The sequence below is a fragment of the Myxocyprinus asiaticus genome, chromosome 28 (assembly GCF_019703515.2).
Source record: "Myxocyprinus asiaticus isolate MX2 ecotype Aquarium Trade chromosome 28, UBuf_Myxa_2, whole genome shotgun sequence".
Classification (NCBI taxonomy): Eukaryota; Metazoa; Chordata; class Actinopteri; order Cypriniformes; family Catostomidae; genus Myxocyprinus; species Myxocyprinus asiaticus.
In genome coordinates, this window is record NC_059371.1 from 32,058,146 (window position 1) to 32,077,154 (window position 19,009).

Below are 19,009 nucleotides of genomic sequence, written 5' to 3' on the forward strand. Positions count from 1 at the left end.
CACAGAATAAAAAAATGTTTAACCCGTTAAGCAGTCGTCACCTTGTTGAAAATTAACAGTCATTTTTTAGGCTACTTACTCAAAAGCATACATTTTTTGATGAGCAAAATTTACACGTGGTCCGGTGAAGACGTGTCTTGACTCACCTGTGGCGGCTATCCTGCGCTTGAAAAACCCTGCACAGCGGAGAAATAACGTACAAGCATGCACAGGTGTAAAGAAGACTCAAATGTGAAAACATCCATAGGGACTTTCAAATGTTTGGAAATCCGATTCCCGCGCCACCACCGAAGTGATTTCATAACTACTTTGCTATTAACAGTTGTTGCAACAATGTTTAGCGCCTCATTATTATACTGACTGGCATTTCTGGAAAGGTTGTTTTTAGGCTTTCAGATTGTATCCATAGAATCTAGACATATAAATCTGATGATATTTCAAATGTGTGTGTGCCCCATTTTTCGGATTGTTTCTATGACTCCGTCTAACTTCAAACTCTGCTTTGTCAATGGTTGCTGCTGCTCATGTTGCCTCAAATCACAAAATGAATTACTTTCTTTGCTAAAAAAGCTAGATGAATAGATCTAACTTCATAACGAATAGAAAAAAAAAGTTTTAAAGGTTGAAGTTACTTTTAACTTGACACGCCATCTGAAAAAAATGTTCATGCATCAAATTCTGAAAACTGAGACATGGAGCAACGGTCAAAGATGTCCTTCAATACATAGAAAAACAATTGAAAAATAGCGCAAACTGACGCAACCCCCCATCTCCATCATGAGGAGGTTATAATGCCTGGAATTTTCTATCTTTCGTCTTTCTTTTCTCTCTCTCTCTCCCTCTCTCTCTTTCTCTCAGTGGTTGTTTAAGGCACATATTGAACATGGGAGACTCTGTACAGCTCTTTTGGACATCATCAGTCTGATATCTGATTCCTTTGGCTTTCCGTCTCCCTGTAAAATCTCTATGTCTCTCCCTTTCGTTCTTTCTCCATCTCACACACACTCTCTTCGAGTGGCCTGTTCTGGAAATGATTACTCTGCCAGACCAATGAGCAGGCTTCTCTTTGATGGGTCATAGACAGAGGTCAGAGGTGAAATTCCTCTTCCCAGATGGTATTCGCTTGACATGCTTCACTGCAGAGCCTGGAGGTGTCGTGGGGATGGACTGTACGCGTGTCCTCGCACCTTAGTGGGCTATAGTGTGAGTGATTTTGTGTGTGTGCATGTGTTTGTGTGCTGAATGCAACAGTAAATCTTCTCCTGTGAGATTCTGTTGGGAGCGATAATGTTTTATGGTGCCTGTGGAAGAGTGTGTGAATGTGTCAGAGAGAAAAAGAGGCAGTTTTTGAGTATGTGTTTGAAAGTGTCATTGTGATGGAATGAGTAGTAGGTGTTCAGTCACAGTGGTGCTGGGGTGTGTGCCTTCACACCTCTCCTGACAGCCTGCATTTAACGTGTGTTTTCTGTGTGTATAGACTAGAGTCGTGTGCGCTTCACTGTTTTGAGGTGTTTTCTTTGCTGTCTCTTGTTGCCTCTCAAAGGAGCTTTTCATTGGATGCATTTTCTGACAGTCTGTTGGCAGAAAACATTTTCTAGGTAGTTTCTTATAAAAATACTAGTCACTAGACTGATTAGGCACCTTAAAGCACTCAAGGGTATATTCAGTGAGACTATTGTAATTCAAAATATGAATGTGTGGTGAATGCTAAATATGCTGCACAGTAGGATTATGTTCTCCTGTACTATATGTAATTAACATTTCTATTTGTAAAGTCAAATACTGTATACCACAATATTGCTTGTTGAAGGTAAAGCCTAGCGGCTAGCACACATGATCAAGAAATTTTGCACCTTGGTTTATTCTGAGATTTACTTCACATTTTATCATTAATAGTCAACATGGTCTCATAGGATCACGGGACTATACCCACATTTCTGCAAATTGATTTTTACGTGGCTCTTTGTAAGTATCGTGGCACTTTCCTGGTGAAATAAACACTAGAGATGCTACAACAATGACTTTTATTCCGTTTCACACAAATCAAGTGTAAAACGTCAGATTATCAGTTCATAAACACTTTTCGTCCTGTTCCTTACACATAGCTATGTCAACACATTAAAACACTTTTAACATATTTTGTGACTTGTAAGGCTATACATTTAAATGTTTGCATAACTGTGGCAGTGCGGAGGGCGGGGCCGGGTCGTGATTCCACACACCCGGCCCCTAATTAGGCAGACGGCAGTGCGAGAGAGAGAGAATTACAGGCAGCTAACCTGTATGTTTGGTTGTGTCTTTTTGTTTTAGTTAATCATTAAATATGTTTTATGTTGTTAAGCCGGTTCTCGCCTCCTCCTTTCCATTGAGAGTGTTACAGTAACCAACTCTATTTACAAGCTTAATCAAATGCGATTAAGTTGTGCGCTAGACCATAGTATGGAGTCCTGAAAAGCATGCAAGTCGATACCAAAAAATGTCATACAAGCACCACAAAATGATGTGGTTGCTTCAATAATTGCATGTTTCATCTCATATTTGCGTTTATGACACTATCGGATAGGTTTAGGATTAGGGTTTAGGGTAGGGAGGTAGTATTTGTTGCTTGTCAGAGCTTTTAACTTTAAAAACCTCATCTGTTTGGGAGTTTAACTCACTATTGGTGCCACACATTGAATGTATAATTTTATTAAACAAAAAAGTTGCCACAGTCATGCAAATTTCATGAGATCCAGCTACTAATAGTAATGCATGCCTTAGCAAATACAAAATTTACACTTTGTCACTGACACCAAAAATAGGTGGAGTCTGAATTACCATGACCCCTCCTATAAGCCTAAAGTGAAGCCACTCAACTTATTCATAAGGACAGAGACATAAGCACGTCTCTCCAAGCATCCGTAGCTGGAAATTTCTCAGTGGATGAGGGCTTTTGTGAGATGCGGCAGATGCTGTTTGGTATAAAGGCTTGGAAGAACGCTCCAGATGAATGCGAGAAGAATGAGTTGTGTTAAGAGCTGGAGAGCTGCCCAATGCAATATAGACATTTCTTCTTTTTCTCTTTATGAATGTGCTGCCATGACTGCTTCTGCTGAAATGAGATTGTGTTTATAATGTGTATGTGTGAGTGAATGTTTTATACCTGTAAGGGTGTATGCAGTGCTGTTTATTGAAGGGCAAGAGTGAGGGAGAGGAGGTTAATGGCTAGCTTTATTCTTTGTCCTTGGCAGACTTTTTTTTTTTTTTTGTGATGGCGCAAATTGTGTGTCTTTGACTGGGTCAGTGTATAATTACAAGAGTGAGCCTCTTGAGTTTGGTACTTACAGCGGCCGATGATACTTTCCCTTTCCCTTTCTCTCTCTCTCTCTTTCTCTCTCTCTCTCTCTCTCTCTCTCACACACACACACACACACACACATGTTGGTGCGGCTATCCTTATGAGGACTCTCCATAGACATAATGATTTTTATACTGTATGAACTATAGATTATATCCCCTAACCATACCCTTAAACCTAATAAGGACCGCTCAGCAGTTAACTGCCACTGATAGCTGTGTGTGTTAGCGCAATGATAGTGCACCGGTGTTTACTCATTTGATTGACTACAGGTTTGTTTGTTGAGTTCACGTGTGCATGTGTCAGTCTGAGTTTGTGCATGTGTGTTTGGACTCTCTGTTTGCCTACTGTCCATACTTAACCAGTTCTTAAAGTTTTATAGACTCCAGTGCCATTCTTTCCCCTTTTCCTGTTGAGTTCCCAATCCTGTCCAGATGAGCCAGCAGCACTGGCAGTGGGGGAAGTGCAAACAGGGATGGAACAATGGCCTGATCTTTGTGCCACTATATAGGCCACCAGACTGGAGTCATATCCAAAACTCTCTGCAGGGGAAAATACGCTAGCCCTCTCCAATAAACACTTGTAAGTTAACTGACGGAGTTAGCGCCTTGTGGGCTTCCAAGAATAGTGGAGAGGATGCATTGAAGAAGTGTGTAATTACTTTGATGTTAAAATACTTTTTCTGTTCCATCTTAATATGGAGAAACAACTATTTGTAAGCTATTTTAGGTTGATTTCTTCGAAAAGTGTTAACACTGTGGCTCTGTGATGCTATCAAAACATTCCATCCAGCCAAACATAGCAACACTGGTGCAGCCAATGGTGTGAGTTTGGGGGTGGAACTGTCTATATCTTGACCAATGGCAGATGGAGGGACTGTTCTAGAACTCTTTGAAAACAAATAGTATTTTTTACTCATTTAATGCTGATGCTTGTTGCACAAAAAATTACACACTTCACCATTCAATGTTTTTGTCTGGAAATGTAGTCAATATTGAAATGTTCAACTTTGTTCATGAAACCCTCGTTATTATTAAACAATTATAGAATTATATCTCATTACGGAGAGTATTTTACTGATATCAAGAGCCATGACTCACACATAATGAGCGTCAACATTAGCTGTAGTAAAGGAATAAGCTGGAGCTGCTCATTTGTTTGTTCATTGTTGTTTATGAGTGCACTGTATAGTGACGTTTTTATCATTTGCTTTATGCTTTTCAGATGCTTTTATCATGTGCTATCCTTTGCTTTTAAGCAACTTAAAAATGCTACAAACAGAATCGATTCATCATAAAATGCTTGAAATGATGGCTGGTGCATCAGTGGTGGAAACGTGACATAGAGCTGTTTGTCTAGACTGAAACTCCTTTTTCTCGCGAGATCCTTATCATGTATGCAACATGATTACACAGGAAGGCATGTTGTTTCTGAGAGTTGTGGTATCCTGTGATCGGCCACATTATGCCGACTGCTGCATGACTGAAAGGGTGTTGCATCAGCAGCCTGGGAGACCTGCATTCAGATCTTGCGTTTAAATCAGGAAGTAATCGCGTTCACATAATCTGTGTCGAACGCGAATCAAAGGTTGCATTTTTCCCTCTAACATTACATATTTACTCCACTGATGATGGTTAGATTAAGGTCTCGTGTTTGGGTTGTGTGGAACAGTATATAAAGTGTGCATTACTCTTCACTGTATTACGGCCTGTACAGCTGAGAACAACTCGCTTCATGACTCACTTTTGACATTACACCTGGAAAATGGAGCTTACATGTGCCCATACTCCCAACAGCATTTACCGCTTTGGCCACTGGGTGCAGTGTTTCACATTTTGTGAAGGACAGACCGATTTTAGCTAAAGGAAAGTCAACCTACTGTTTCCAATTTCACTGTGAAATCAATCTGCCCATATATACACAAAATTTCTCAGATGGAAGTGATGCCAAAAGTGATGCCAGAAGTGAGATGTATTTGTTTGTCCACAATCTGCTATGTCAAAGCTGTTTAAGTCTCCGCCTTGGATGGCAACAGCAATAAACTTCAATGACTGATCTCTTTCCATCTGACTTCCTGATCAAATCTGCGATATGCTGTATGCAAGGTGCACTGCTTTGTGCCTCAGGCTGATCAGTCTGCAGACTCAAAAAAGGATTAAGTCAGGGTTAGGTTTAGGGCTAATTGTCGACCTAAAATGTACTGTGTAAATACACAGTAACGTTTAATGCCAACAAATGAGATGTATATTAAAATTACTGAATTGAAATCAACCAAAAGTAATCACAGATTTATTAAAAACATTTAATTATTCATAAAGAAGTCTGTTCATAGATTTTTGGAAATGACACAAAGAGATGTAACACTTGCGATTTTTTCCATGCAATGAAAGTGAATGTTGACTGAAGCTTACATTCTGCTAAACATCTCCCTTTGTTTTCCATAGAAGAAAGCAAGTATTACGGGTTTGGAACGACATGAGAACGAGTAAATAATGACAGAATTTTCAGTTTTGAGTGTACTATTTCCTTAAGCGTGTTTGCTATTTTGGCGCATGCTAAACTAAAAGCAAAGGTCTTGCAAGTAGAGGACCCTCAAAACCACGCACTTGACATCTCGGCTTTTTGTTGCTCTTATATAGCTCAAATCTGCTCGTAGGTCATTATTGCTGGATTCCCGTGTGGTAAATGTGGAGCATAGCTGAAATACCTGCAGCACTCCCCCTCACCCACCGCTAATCAGTACCACATCTACACGCGCTTCCAGTTTTCCAGTGGATCCGACTCTGATCCTCCGCCCGCAGGGCTCTGACACGTTCTCACACCAACCTCAACCCTTGGCTGGGATCAGCGGGCTACCCGTCTGCCGCCAAGCCAATCGGTCACTGTCATGGCAACACATTCCTCAATTGAAAGGGGTGAGCAAAGACTTCTGTGGCTTTTTGCTGCAGTAGAGCAGCGAGCAATATTAATGGCCAAAGGAGCAGTCAGACAGCTGGCTTACTGAGGCTATTCATCATAATTGTCACACTCTGACTGATCAACTCCTTTGTAGGGCTCAGACACTCTCAGGACAAGGTGCCCTAATTGCTGACTTTAGGATCAGGTTTCTCGCTCCCCGGGCCTAATTTATAAGCATTATAAACCACAGACTTCTCTCATGTGGAAGATCCATAATAAGCTCTTTGGGAATTCTTTCACTTTGCTTAAATCTTGCGGTGCTCTTCTATAATGCTAGTTCGGTAAGAAGGTAGGGAACCAAAAAAGTATTAATTATTGTTTAAATAATACTGAAATTGAATGATTTTCGAGATATTCTGTTCAGTTAAAATTGAAGTGTTATTTTTTTGTATGATAAAATACTTTCTCCAATCATTGCTTAATATACATAAACCACTTGTAGGTGTTTCTAATATCTGTTTGGTTAATAATTACTGACAGGTTGACAGTACTGGCATATGACAATGTGTTGTTAAAGATACACAAGCAGAACATTGTTTTGTCCCAATAAATAATACTTTCTAAAAACAATATTGAAATATGTCATCAAAAAGTAGTGTTTTTCATTGTTTAGTATTAGTATATTTGTTCAGGATTTAGTTAGGACCAATTTATCAAATACAAAAAACATTAAAGGGACAGTTAAAGGTGAAGTGTGTAATTTCTGCCACTAGCCAAACTTGTTTTTACAGAGCCCCTTAGAGCAGTGGTTCTCAACCTTTTTGACTCCAAGGCCCCCCATTGTCAGAGGAAATATTAGATATTTATATTGTAAGATATATCTATTATAAGATATTTCCTTAAAACTTGTGATTCCAGAAATCTCTAGAACTGTATATTCTTCATAAAAAGCATGCTGTTGAAGAGAGTTATTACATTTTTAGCATTTTCAGTAAGTTTAATTATAATAATTATATAAAGATTATAATAATCTATCATATTTTAAATAATTTTAAGAGATCTTGAGGCCCCCCTGGAAGTGTGCTGAGGCCCCCTAGTGGGTCCCGACCCCCTGGTTGACAACCACTGCCTTAGAGGACAGGGAGGGAATTTATTTTCTGAAATAGTTTTGCGTTCCCTCACAATAAGTTTTCTGTTCCCTCGCAATTATTTTGTGTTCCCTCACAATAGCTTTATCCATCCCTTATGAAAATGAAAGGAATATTCTGGGTTCAACACAAGTTAAGCTAAAAAATTCTGCTTTTAAACCCTCTAAAAACTGGCCCCCACTTCCACTGTAAGTTCCCCTCTGTAACCAGCACAAAGGAGGGATGTGTCGAAATAAATTTTTGTGGTAATCAGCATTATGCCACAAATGCTGTCGATTGACATTATCTTGCATTGAACCCAGAATATTCCTTTAACCATGGTTTTACTACAGTAACCATAGTTGAACTATGGTATTTGTAGTAAACCCATAATAACCACAAAATATACCATGGTTTTACTACATTAACCATATTTTAACCGTGATATTCATAGTAAAGCCATTGTAATAAAACAGGAAAGCCAAAAGTATGGTAACAAAATTCATAAAAATGGTTACTTCAGTTTTATTTATTTCTTTGGTGGAATGATTATGATTTGTATTACCATGGTTTGGTTTTTTATTTTTTTGCAAAACTTAGTGTGAGGAAACCCAAAATATATTGTGAGGGAACGTAAAACTTTTGCGAGGAAACACAAAAGGATTTCAGAAATATATTCCCTCCCTGTCCTATAAGGGATTGTTGTGATTGTTTTCAAACAGGTTTCTCAAACACACCCTCCTCTGCAATTCGTTGGACAAACAGGTAGCCCCACCCCAAACTCACACCATTGGTTGATTGTATATGGCTATGTTGGGCTAGTCAAGATGCTCAAATAAACAGAGCGATGTTTTGATAGCGGCACAATGTTTATACTTTTCTGGGGGAATTAACCTACGAATAGCTTACATAAAGTTGACTATGTATGTTAGGCTTAAATGTAATAAAGGAATTTAACATTGAAATTATTTCCTTACAATTCCCATTCCTATAGGTTAACACGAGACCACCGCTATTAGCTTAAAGGGGAGAAAGTAAATAGTGCTGATTTAAATGTGTTCTTTCCTCTCTATCTCTTTCTTCCTCCATGAGCATATTTCATCAGCAGCTTGCATGCTTAATGAGGAATTTCATTTCTATTAAAGATGCAAATGTAGCCTTTAAAGGAGATTGAGATGCAGGGCCGAAGCTAGCATTCAGACGGCTTTATCTCACTGTTCTGTTCATTAGCCGAGTGTAATTGTGTTAGCACAAAAGCGTTCATCAGGAACACATATCTGACTAGAAAGGTCACACAGATGACACGGTGGAAGCGCGGTCACATGCATACACACCAAATCACACTTGGTTTCTTCTCGTGGTTGACTTCATGACTTTATCACATGATAAGTCTTTTAAAATGAAAGTGCTTGAGTGATGTTTGTTTGTGAGTCTGTTTGGGTGCAGCGTAATATGTGAACTTAGCAAAACTTAGCATAGCTCAGCACACAAATCCATGTACCCAAACATGCACGCTAGGGATGAGCAAAACTGTATGTTTTTTTTTTAAATTGATATGTTATGGGTTTTGTGTTGACAGTGATTATCTTGAAATTGATATTTAAGGTGGTTACAAATACTTTGTCTGGCTGTAGCGCTGGTGCTTTAAAGCAGCCGATTTTAGAGAGAATTTTACCATGCTAACAGTTCTGGTACACCGCTAGCAGGTTAAAAGCACAGCATGCTGTCAGCATGCTAAAACTCTAGATAATCTAGTCAACCTCACTAATCATCTAGTCAGTTGTTGGAAAACTAGTCGACCATGGCAGTGGCTCACATTATTGGTAGACTGTTAGCATGTTAAAAGCACAGCATGCAGTCAGCATGCTACAACGCTGTGAGAATTTGCGTCTCTTCATTCCCTGTATTAAATTCAGATAGTCAACCTCACTAATCGACTAGTCAGTTGGCAATGGGTTAAAGTACTGGTAGACTGTTGGCAAGCTTTAAATTTAAAGCACAGCCACTGTCAGCATGTTAAAACCTTCTCTGAAAAGTTCAAAATCTAGATAAACTAGTCAACCTCACAAATCAACTAGTCAGTTGTTGGACAACTACTGTAGTTGACCGTGTTGCCCATCCCTATTACACACTCACTTTGTGAGGGGAAAAAGGCCAGAGAATGGCCGTTGCCCAATGATGCAATCCTGATGGAATGTGTGCTAGTGAGGCCTGCAGAACATGAAACTCCATGAGCTCAGGAGCTTCTGTTATGGGATTTTAAGTCTTTATGCCCATTTTTCCTGTAGTTTAAAGTACATTGCCTCGATGAGCAGAGCATTTTACAATCTGATTCTGGCATGCCTGAGTATTAGCTTGGCACTTGCCACAGATAATTGTTGCTGGCTTAGAAATTACATCATAAATTGTAATTGTGAAATTTACGAAAAACACTTTGATTTGCATGCATATTTATCATAATTAAGTCTATTACACAACAGGTGAGAGCTAGCCAGTGAAAGAGGACAAAAAGCGATGGATGAACGTCTGCGAGGTGCATAAGGAAATAACGGAAATGCTTCCCAAGAGGGATAAAGGTTTTTTATTGATGACTGAACTTGCATGCTTTTATTGGCTCTGTGGGAGCTGTAGCCCAGACACTAAGGTGTGGTAATGGACTTGGATCTGTTAACACAACCAGAGATGGGACGAGATTTGTCTGTTTTGTCTGTGTGTGTTGTTTATGGGTGTTGTAGTTGGAAACTCTGTGATGTACACATTCCATTTAGTTACATTTGCATCAGTCATTGTACTGTACATGATTTTGAATGTGTGTGTTTGTGTGTATGTGGTACCACTAGGGCTGGGTAATATATATGAAGGTCATTAATTTGACAATTAAAGTTGTCCGAGGTGATGATAACTGAGAAATCGTGTCAAGTTTGTACAAATGCAGTCTTCCAGTCCATGTTGATTTCACAAATTTTTGAAAAACATTTATAGCATTTCCTACAATAAATTAAAATAATGACATTAAAAATGTAAAGTGGTGTAAAATGCGTAAAAATACTTTCTTTGCACCTTGAATACATGAGAGTGCACTTAATTATAAAAAAAAAAAAAAAAAAAAATTCAAAAATATTTCTCAAGGTGAACATATATATATAGGGATAATCCACGGCTAAATGAATCACCCGACGCGAAGTGCATTTAAAATCGTTTAACGCACACCTAGCCGTGGATTATCCCGCTTATACCATGGTCACTTGCCAGAATTGATCAGTTACAGCTGTCATGAATTGTTTTGCAGCGCAAATTTTGACTGGAAAAACAAAAAAATTACAGTTAATTTTATCTAAGGGTCTTTAGATCTACAGCTCTGCCTACTGAGACATAGAGAAAAAGTAGTGCGACCACACACTTAGTCAAAACTGTGAATTTAAATGCACAATCCAAAAATAATAATACCCACAGAACGTAAAGGGGTTGGCACTCCAGAGAAAATGCATTATTTAATTTTTATTCATTGTCATTTTAACATAAATGTGGAAAAACCAACACGACTGTATAAGTAGCACTTACTGTATGATAATGGGAAAACCATTCAACCATTCTAGTGGCTATAGGTGGCAGTTCAGCACATAACATACACAACACAGTACAGTTTAAATCCTATTGCATCACCTTGCTGGACAGCGAAAGACACATTTAATAGGTCATGATTTCCTTCTCTCACCCTCTGTGCAAAACAAGATGAATTCCATTATATTTGCTATGCCGATGAAAATGGTTAGGAAATGTTTTCAATTGCTATAGTTCACTCTGCTTGCGCTATAATGTTATGTTGCTAGGGTTACAAACAGCGCATTAATATCGAATGGTGATAAAAACTGACCCGAACTACCTGTACATTCAACGGTTTCAACCCAAGTATTCCAGCCAATATATATATATATATATATACACACACACATAGGATATTAACAAATATCGTGCTTTTGAGTCCAGAATATCAGGAAGTGTTGTCAAGGTTACACCACATGACCTGAACAAAATGTGCCTTTTCATAAAAATTTCAAACTATTGATATTTAATGATATATATAAAATAAAGAATTTTTTTTTTCTTGTTTGTCACAAACAGTCACGAGGGTCTAAAGGGGTGACACAAGGAGCAAATACAAAACTGGCCTACTGGTCTTTCATGGCTGATTAAAAAGTGCATTGAAATCATTGCGATACACATGATGTTGGTTCATTTTGTACTGAATATAATATTTGATGTATTGCCCAGCCCTAGTTACAACTATGTGCAAGTATATACACAGTGAAGTAGTTGGGTATGTGGTTGTTTGAGAGCATACGTGTATTTGTGTATATGGTTTAATTTGGATGACTTCACTACAGTCATACTTACTGACCATATGGTTCCTTACATTAACATTAACATCACTGAGGTATGTGTTAATATGCCATGACTAACTGCCTTTTAGTGTCCTGTGCATTTGCGTAAGACTGGTCACAGTTGTATCGTCAGGGGCGGGGTTAACGTGACTGCATCCACCCAAAGTGCTGCGGCAGCTACATTTGCAGCCATGCGAAAAGAGCCAGTGATTAGGCTTGATGGTTTTTTCCCTTGGAGTGTCTTGTCTTCCACAGTAGCTCACAATTTATGCCCATTGTGACTTTATGAGCACAGATTCCTTCTACTCTGATTTAAGATTTGTCTGCACTGCAGTAGTCTCTACTCAAGCTGTAAAACATACAAGAAAACAGACATTTTTTGGAAAAGATCTTGCAGTATGAAAGACCACCATCGTCACTTGCACTGTGCATTGTGTTTTTATAATTAGTGTTGTTCACTATTACTATTACTACTTGTTCACTATTATAAAGTAACCCAACCTGAATCATGCACAATAAGACTGGGGACATTTAGGGCCTATTAAGAAAATAAAAAGCATCAATTTTGATCTTATAATATCTTTAAAGTTAAATCTACAAAATAGTGATGACTTCTGCAAAGCAAATATAACAACAAACAAACAAAAAGGCTAGAAAGCACCTTAATTGTTAATCTAACACAGCCAGATCAGTCCTGCCCTGTTTAAATGACCACAGAAACCAGCACTCCACCTCCATTCAGGGCTTTAAACTCTACAGCACGCTCTCTCGTGCTAAGGGTGGGTATTGTTTAGGTTTGACTAATGGCCGTGCAGTGGGGAGGGCCCGGTGTCTGCAGGAGTACAGCACACTGAGGAGGTTATTGTGCAGAAAGCCTGTTGCACTGTGTATGTGCCAAAATCAGAGAACACTGTCCTCCATTTATAGCATCACTCCTTAGCGTGTGACCCACTGACACCATGACAGTCCCCACCCCCCCCCATTATCACCCCCTAAACGACCAACAACGCTCAACAATAGCCCAATATAAACAGGTGCACCTCGGCTAACATCCAATGAAATCCCGGTGGATAAAATCAGATCCTGCCCTCCATTATTTTACCCTGATGATTCTGTTTTACTTATTAAATGTGTTGCAAATGCGATTTAGTTTCTTGGACATTTTGGACACTCCAAAATGTGTACTTGGACTAAGCTAAGGAAATGCAGAAACCACAGTCCTTTAAACCAGGGGTTTTCCACAAATTTTTGATGCCAAGGACCCCCAAATATGATAACCACCTTCTTAAAATATAAAGGCATCAATATACAGTATTTTCATGTGTAAAGACCAATTTGTACAGTTTGAGAAAAATAGTAAGTATGATATTGTCAAGACAGTTATTATTATTATTTACAATTATTTTGTTGTTTGCAAAATTACATTAATAGGCTAAAGCCAAAAGAAAGTATTCAAATGTTATCTGGAAAAAAGTTACTTTTGTTTTAAATTGACATGAAGTCTTTTTTTGTCCAATATTATAGTAATGTCTGATGTATAAACCTGAAGAAATTTTCAACTCAAATGTTTTGAAAGCCGGATGAAAAATAAAAATAATTTTGGACAAAAAAACAAAAACAAAAACAAACAAAAAAATCGAATTGCGATTTATTTTGAAAAACAAACTTGCACTGTTATATCATCATTTCAGCAGAATGAAATAGGATGTCTTATGGCCTTGCCTAGCATAACAATAGTAATGTTCAAATATTTGTCCTGTGCACCATTTGCATGGATTTTATAACCTTAATCTAAGATCTTCATTTTATCTCATAAATTGGATTTACTATTCACATTTATTATAATATCCAGAATCTGTTTTCATGTTTGAATGCTTTGTAGTAGTTTTGGCAGGCATTGTTTGTAAAAAGAAGATGGAAAGAAGGGAATAAAAAGAAGGAAATAATGAAAGAAGGAGAGATAGGTGAATAGTGAAGGAAAGAAAGGAAGGAAATAAAGAAGAACATAATGGAGGAAAGAAGGAAGAAGGGATATAAATACAGAAGGAAAAGGATGAAAGAAGGAAGAAAATACTGAAGAATGAAGAGAAAAAGGAAGGAAAGAAAGAGAGAAAAAGGTGGAAACAAGGAGAGAAAAAATGAAACAATGAAAGAAAGAAGGGAAAAGAGAAAGGAAATAGAAAGACAGAAAGAAAGGAAGAGAAAAGAAAGAAAGAAAGAAATAAAAAACCCAGAAAGTAATAAGTAGAAAGAAAGAAAAAGGAAAAGAGAGAAAGAGAAAGAAAAAGAAAGAGAAAGAAAGCAAGAAAGAAAGAGAAAGAAAGTGAAAGAAAGAGAAAAAAAAAAGTAATTTATATGTGGGGGTCTGTGCGTGTGTGTGTGTTTGTTTGTGGATTAAGGCCCCTGTGTATTAATGTGTGTGTCTGATCTGCGTGCCTGTAATAAAAAGCAGATCCTGCAGAGGCTCGCTGGGTGGTTTAGTTGTGGCCATCACTGAGGCCTGCCTTCCTCCTACGCCACAATGCTCAGAGATGTGACCTCCATGTTAAAGAGGCGCTGTGTATAAATTTGCTTAAGTATGAGGTGCCGTTTTCATGGGCTGTGCTGTAATTTATGTGCCACAAGCAATAAATCACTGTGGACGCCTCGGTCCCGCCAGCCATTTCCTAAGCCAGGCAGGTTTTGCTGTACTGAAGGTGCAGTGCAACTCCCATACCTCTAACTGATTCATTCAATATCACCTTTCTCCTTGGTGTGGGCCTACGCATAAGGATGTTTGGAGCAAGTGGGTGGGACCTCCTAATTTGAGGCCCGAACTTGACACGTACCAGAGACCACGTGACCCAACCCTCTCTTTATAATTTTTCTCAAAATAATAGGAGGTAAGTGAGCATTGTAGACAACATTCATAACAGTATAGTAAGAGCAAATATACACAGGCAGTAAAAACACAGTACGGTGGCCTCTCAGCACACCAGAGCAGAGGGAAAAAAAACATTGGCTTACCATTTATCAAGCACAGAAATGTTGCCTGGTGCAGAACAATCTGGAATTGTGTGTAACAGTCACATGAAGTTCTCTCTGCAGCCTGAACTTTTCAGATTGTCAAATTTTTGTGACACATGCATGAGACAATGTGAAACCGGCAAAGATGTCCATCCAGCACATGTTCACAAAAGGAAACAATTGAACAACAGTGCAGTGCAAAACAGTGCAAAAACATGTTGGTTGTGAACAGCGTGTCATAAATGTGCGTCTGCGAAACAAGGTAGGCCAATTATTTTTTTCATTAGTTACAAACCCAAAACCAACCCGAAGTCATACTTGATAAACTTTCCTGAACCCGGCCTGAAATCCGACAGGTTAGGCTCAGGTCGGGTTGCAGACCTCTATGCAGTATTAGAAATCACAGCACGTGTATTATGCTGTAGTTTCAATTTCTTTGAATTCCTTTTTTTTTTTTTTTTTTTTTTGGCCAAAACAGTAAATGGTCCATTGAATGTGCATTTAAAACAACTTCTGCTTTCTCATTAGCATATCTGTGGCCCAGATAAGTCAAAACTCTGACAGATTTTATAGTCCTGTTATGGGTCAGGTGCAGCACTGTTGAAAGTGTAATTTGAAGTATGTTCTTGAGTTCTTTAGTTTTTTCCTTGATTATTTTTAGGCAATTTTTGTATGTTTCTTTACAGCAGGAATTGCTTTGACAATGTCCTGCTCTCACTGAGCTAAAAAGCATGTTGGAGTGCTTACTGTGAGTCAGTTTAACTGAGAAGAGCTCAGCTTTGATGATCAATATTAAGTATTTGAGAAATTTGGATAGATACTGTAGAAACTCAAAATAGCTGAAAATCGTACTTAATTCTTGTTTTCTGTTACCCTTTTTCCAACTGACTGTTTTTACATAACCTGCCCACATACAAGCATGCCACATTGTGGCCTTGTTTACAAAATTAATTAAGTGTCTTTATGCCATCACAAGCTTCCTTTGATGTGCCAGTCAGAACTTATTTAAATACTGGTAGAGAATATTGCTAGCAACTGTGAGGTTGTGGGTTTAATTCCAAGGGTTACTTGATTTCTCAGTCCCAGAACTGCCTTTTTTGGTGGAAACACCTGGAATGGGGCCAAACTGAATGCCTCAAGTTGCGATATTCTTTGGAAATATATATGTATGTGTTTGTTTGCATGTAGCTTGTGTATTTTTCCCAGTATGTATGCGTATCTGCTCTCTTGCGCAGTGGTTTCGTAGTCTTACGCATAACAGTCAGCCCACAGTGTGGCTCACAGCATTGAGCGGTGAATGAGACCCAGAGGCAGCCTCCTCGCTCAATAGTCTTGTGAAGTGAGATAAATGTCATCTGAGATACAATGATGCTTCTGTTTTAAACACTAGAGAAGGTCAGAGCAGCAGACAGTTTCTGCTGCTGGCTCAGTGAGCGGCCTGAGATTGCCCTTGTTTAAGTGGCTTTGCACTCCGAGGGTATCACTGGACACCCAAGGCTCCTCTACATCGTCCATGATCACATGAATGTCATTAGACTTTCAATTAGAAAGGATCTGATGGATAGTCTCCTCTTCCGCAGCCCTGTGGTAGAGTCAAGAGGGTATGTTATCGGTACTGTGGTATTTTAAAACCCGATCGCTTTCTCGCGGTTCAAGGAAAGTGCTCTTGTTTGATTCGGGGTCAGCTTGAATGGCTTCGCTGAGCAAGTGTGAGGAAATTAGAACATTTATTGCTGACACTTTCCAGCTTATGGCATTCCTCAAGGTGAATTGGTAAACTAGTCTACACTGTTATTGCATCTCTCCCTCATTCCTTACTTCCTCTACTCCTTCAGTCTCACTCTTACTCTTTCATTTTTGTGCCAGCTGAGCTGGCACAGATTGTGTGAAATATTTAAGGGCACAGCAGGTCTATCAGAGTGGAGTTTGCAGAGTGCACTGTTGTCTGCTAGCTTGACACACTCATTAAATGTTGTATAGGATTCCACCCAAGGCTCCACTATAAGATATTTATGTTTATGTATTATGAGTTCTTTTTCTCTTTGGCAGCCAGTACGCTTAAAACCCAGTCGAATCGATACACAATGTTCTATTCTGTTTTTCGTCAACACTCATGATGGTTTTTTCTTACCATTGCAGGGCGAGCGGCCATGGAGATTCAGATGATGGTGTAGACGACAGCTCCGTGCCAAGAGAGAGAGCAGCCGAGAGGACATTGTGTCATTAAGCCGCTCTCCTCATCACAGCCTAACAGACACTGTCCAGGTTGTTTCCGGGCCTCGGATCAGAAAGGTGAAGATCACCTTGCCTATCACTTCCTTTTCGAAAGATACAAAAAATGCTGCCGTATGGGAGGAGGCCCCTTCCCGCCTCTCTTTGCGAGGCCTTCCTCCTCCTCTTCTTCCTCTCTCTCCTTCCTCATCATGGGGGGCTTGAGGTCGACCTCTCTTCCTTCCGAACCTTCACCCCACCAGAGGGAGGGCTTACACACCTGGTCGTCCATAACAAAACGGGTGAAGTCTATGTCGGTGCTGTCAATTGGATCTACAAGCTTTCCAGCAACCTGACCATGCTTCGAAGCCATGTTACAGGTCCTGTGGTGGATAATGAAAAATGTTACCCACCACCTGGTGTTCAGTCCTGTCCTCACGAGTTGTCACAGACTAGCAACGTCAACAAGTTGTTGCTGCTGGATTCAGGCCAGAACAGGCTCATTGCATGCGGAAGCACCTCGCAGGGTATATGCCAGTTCCTTAGATTGGATGACCTCTTTAAACTGGGTGAGCCACATCACCGCAAAGAGCACTACCTTTCAAGTGTGTCTGAGGCAGGCACTATGTCAGGCGTGGTTATTAGCGGAACACAAGGTGAAGATAGTGGTAAATTATTTGTAGGTACGCCCATTGAGGGCAAATCTGAGTACTTCCCAACTCTCTCCAGTCGTAAGCTGATGGCCAATGAGGAGAATGCTGATATGTTCAGCTTTGTCTACCAGGATGAGTTTGTTTCTTCGCAGCTCAAGATTCCATCGGACACGCTATCAAAGTTCCCTACTTTTGACATCTACTATGTCTATGGCTTCAGCAGCGAGCAGTTCATCTACTATCTAACCCTCCAACTGGACACCCAACTCACCTCACCAGATGCCAGCGGTGAACAGTTCTTCACCTCCAAGATTGTCCGTCTATGTGTGGATGACCCCAAGTTCTACTCCTACGTGGAGTTTCCCATTGGCTGTACCAAGGATGGGGTGGAATACCGGCTGGTCCAAGACGCCTACCTCAGTCGACCCGGCGCCAAGCTAGCACGATTGTTGGGTATCTCTGAACAAGAGGAGGTGCTGTTTACCATTTTTGCTCAAGGCCAAAAGAACCGGGCCAAGCCACCGAAAGAATCAGCCCTTTGCTTGTTCACACTGCGTAAAATCAAGGAAAAGATTAAGGAAAGGATCCAATCCTGCTACCGTGGTGAGGGCAAACTGTCCCTGCCCTGGCTCCTAAACAAGGAATTGAACTGTATCAATTCAGTAAGTTTAACCTTACATTTGATCTTTTTTAATTGTTAAAATTAAAATGCAAAGTGTGTTGATGATTCTAGCCATGATATGCAAATTAATATTTCCTCAGGTACCTCACAGCACCAAACTCAGCCTTGTTGTTGATGTACAGTATGTAGAAGCAATCAATCAATTAAGTAACTACTAGAATGCATGTTATTTCTAGATCATTGGTGTGAAAACAGGTGGGAATGTCATGTTTATGTGCTTAGATGCAGGTCCTCAGAAGCTAGCCACTGTTTAACAGGGAAACCTCCACTCCCCAGTCACATTAACAAGCCACATCATTAGCCCATTCCATGGGATTAGCATCCTGCCATTCTATTGCTTCATGTGTTTCTTTTCTTAAGTTATAATTGATTTGAACTCTCAAATTTGTCATCTTGTTGTCACCAAAGTTCTCGTGGGACCTTTGTCCTTATGTCAGAACAATGTGGGCTGCCACAGAGAAGCTAGTGTGCAGTAGGCATGTGATGGTATCAAATTTCCATGTCACGATAATTGCTATCATGGTACACGGTATTATCACAGTATTGAATTACATTACAAAAACGGGTTGAGCGATTAAAAAAAACTTTATTGTTGTTCTCTTAATACAAAGTTTAATTTCTTTTTAATACCAAACTGGCCTTTAAATTAACAGATAACAAAGAACTTTGAAAAGAACCCTGCACATTTAAAAATCTACCATCAACACCATAGA

General features: G+C 39.5%; 1 protein-coding gene across 1 annotated transcript in view; it reads left to right on the forward strand.

Annotated features, from left to right (window-relative positions):
• The first annotated feature begins 3,782 nt into the window (after positions 1–3,782).
• The window catches only part of LOC127419296 (plexin-A1-like), a 304,625-nt gene continuing 289,398 nt past the window's right edge, over positions 3,783–19,009 (forward strand). Inside the window, exons 1-2 of the mRNA XM_051660595.1 lie at positions 3,783–3,919; positions 16,890–18,276. Coding sequence (XP_051516555.1) covers positions 17,089–18,276 — 1,188 coding nt within the window. The 5' untranslated portion in view covers positions 3,783–3,919; positions 16,890–17,088. The remainder of the gene's footprint in view (positions 3,920–16,889; positions 18,277–19,009) is intronic.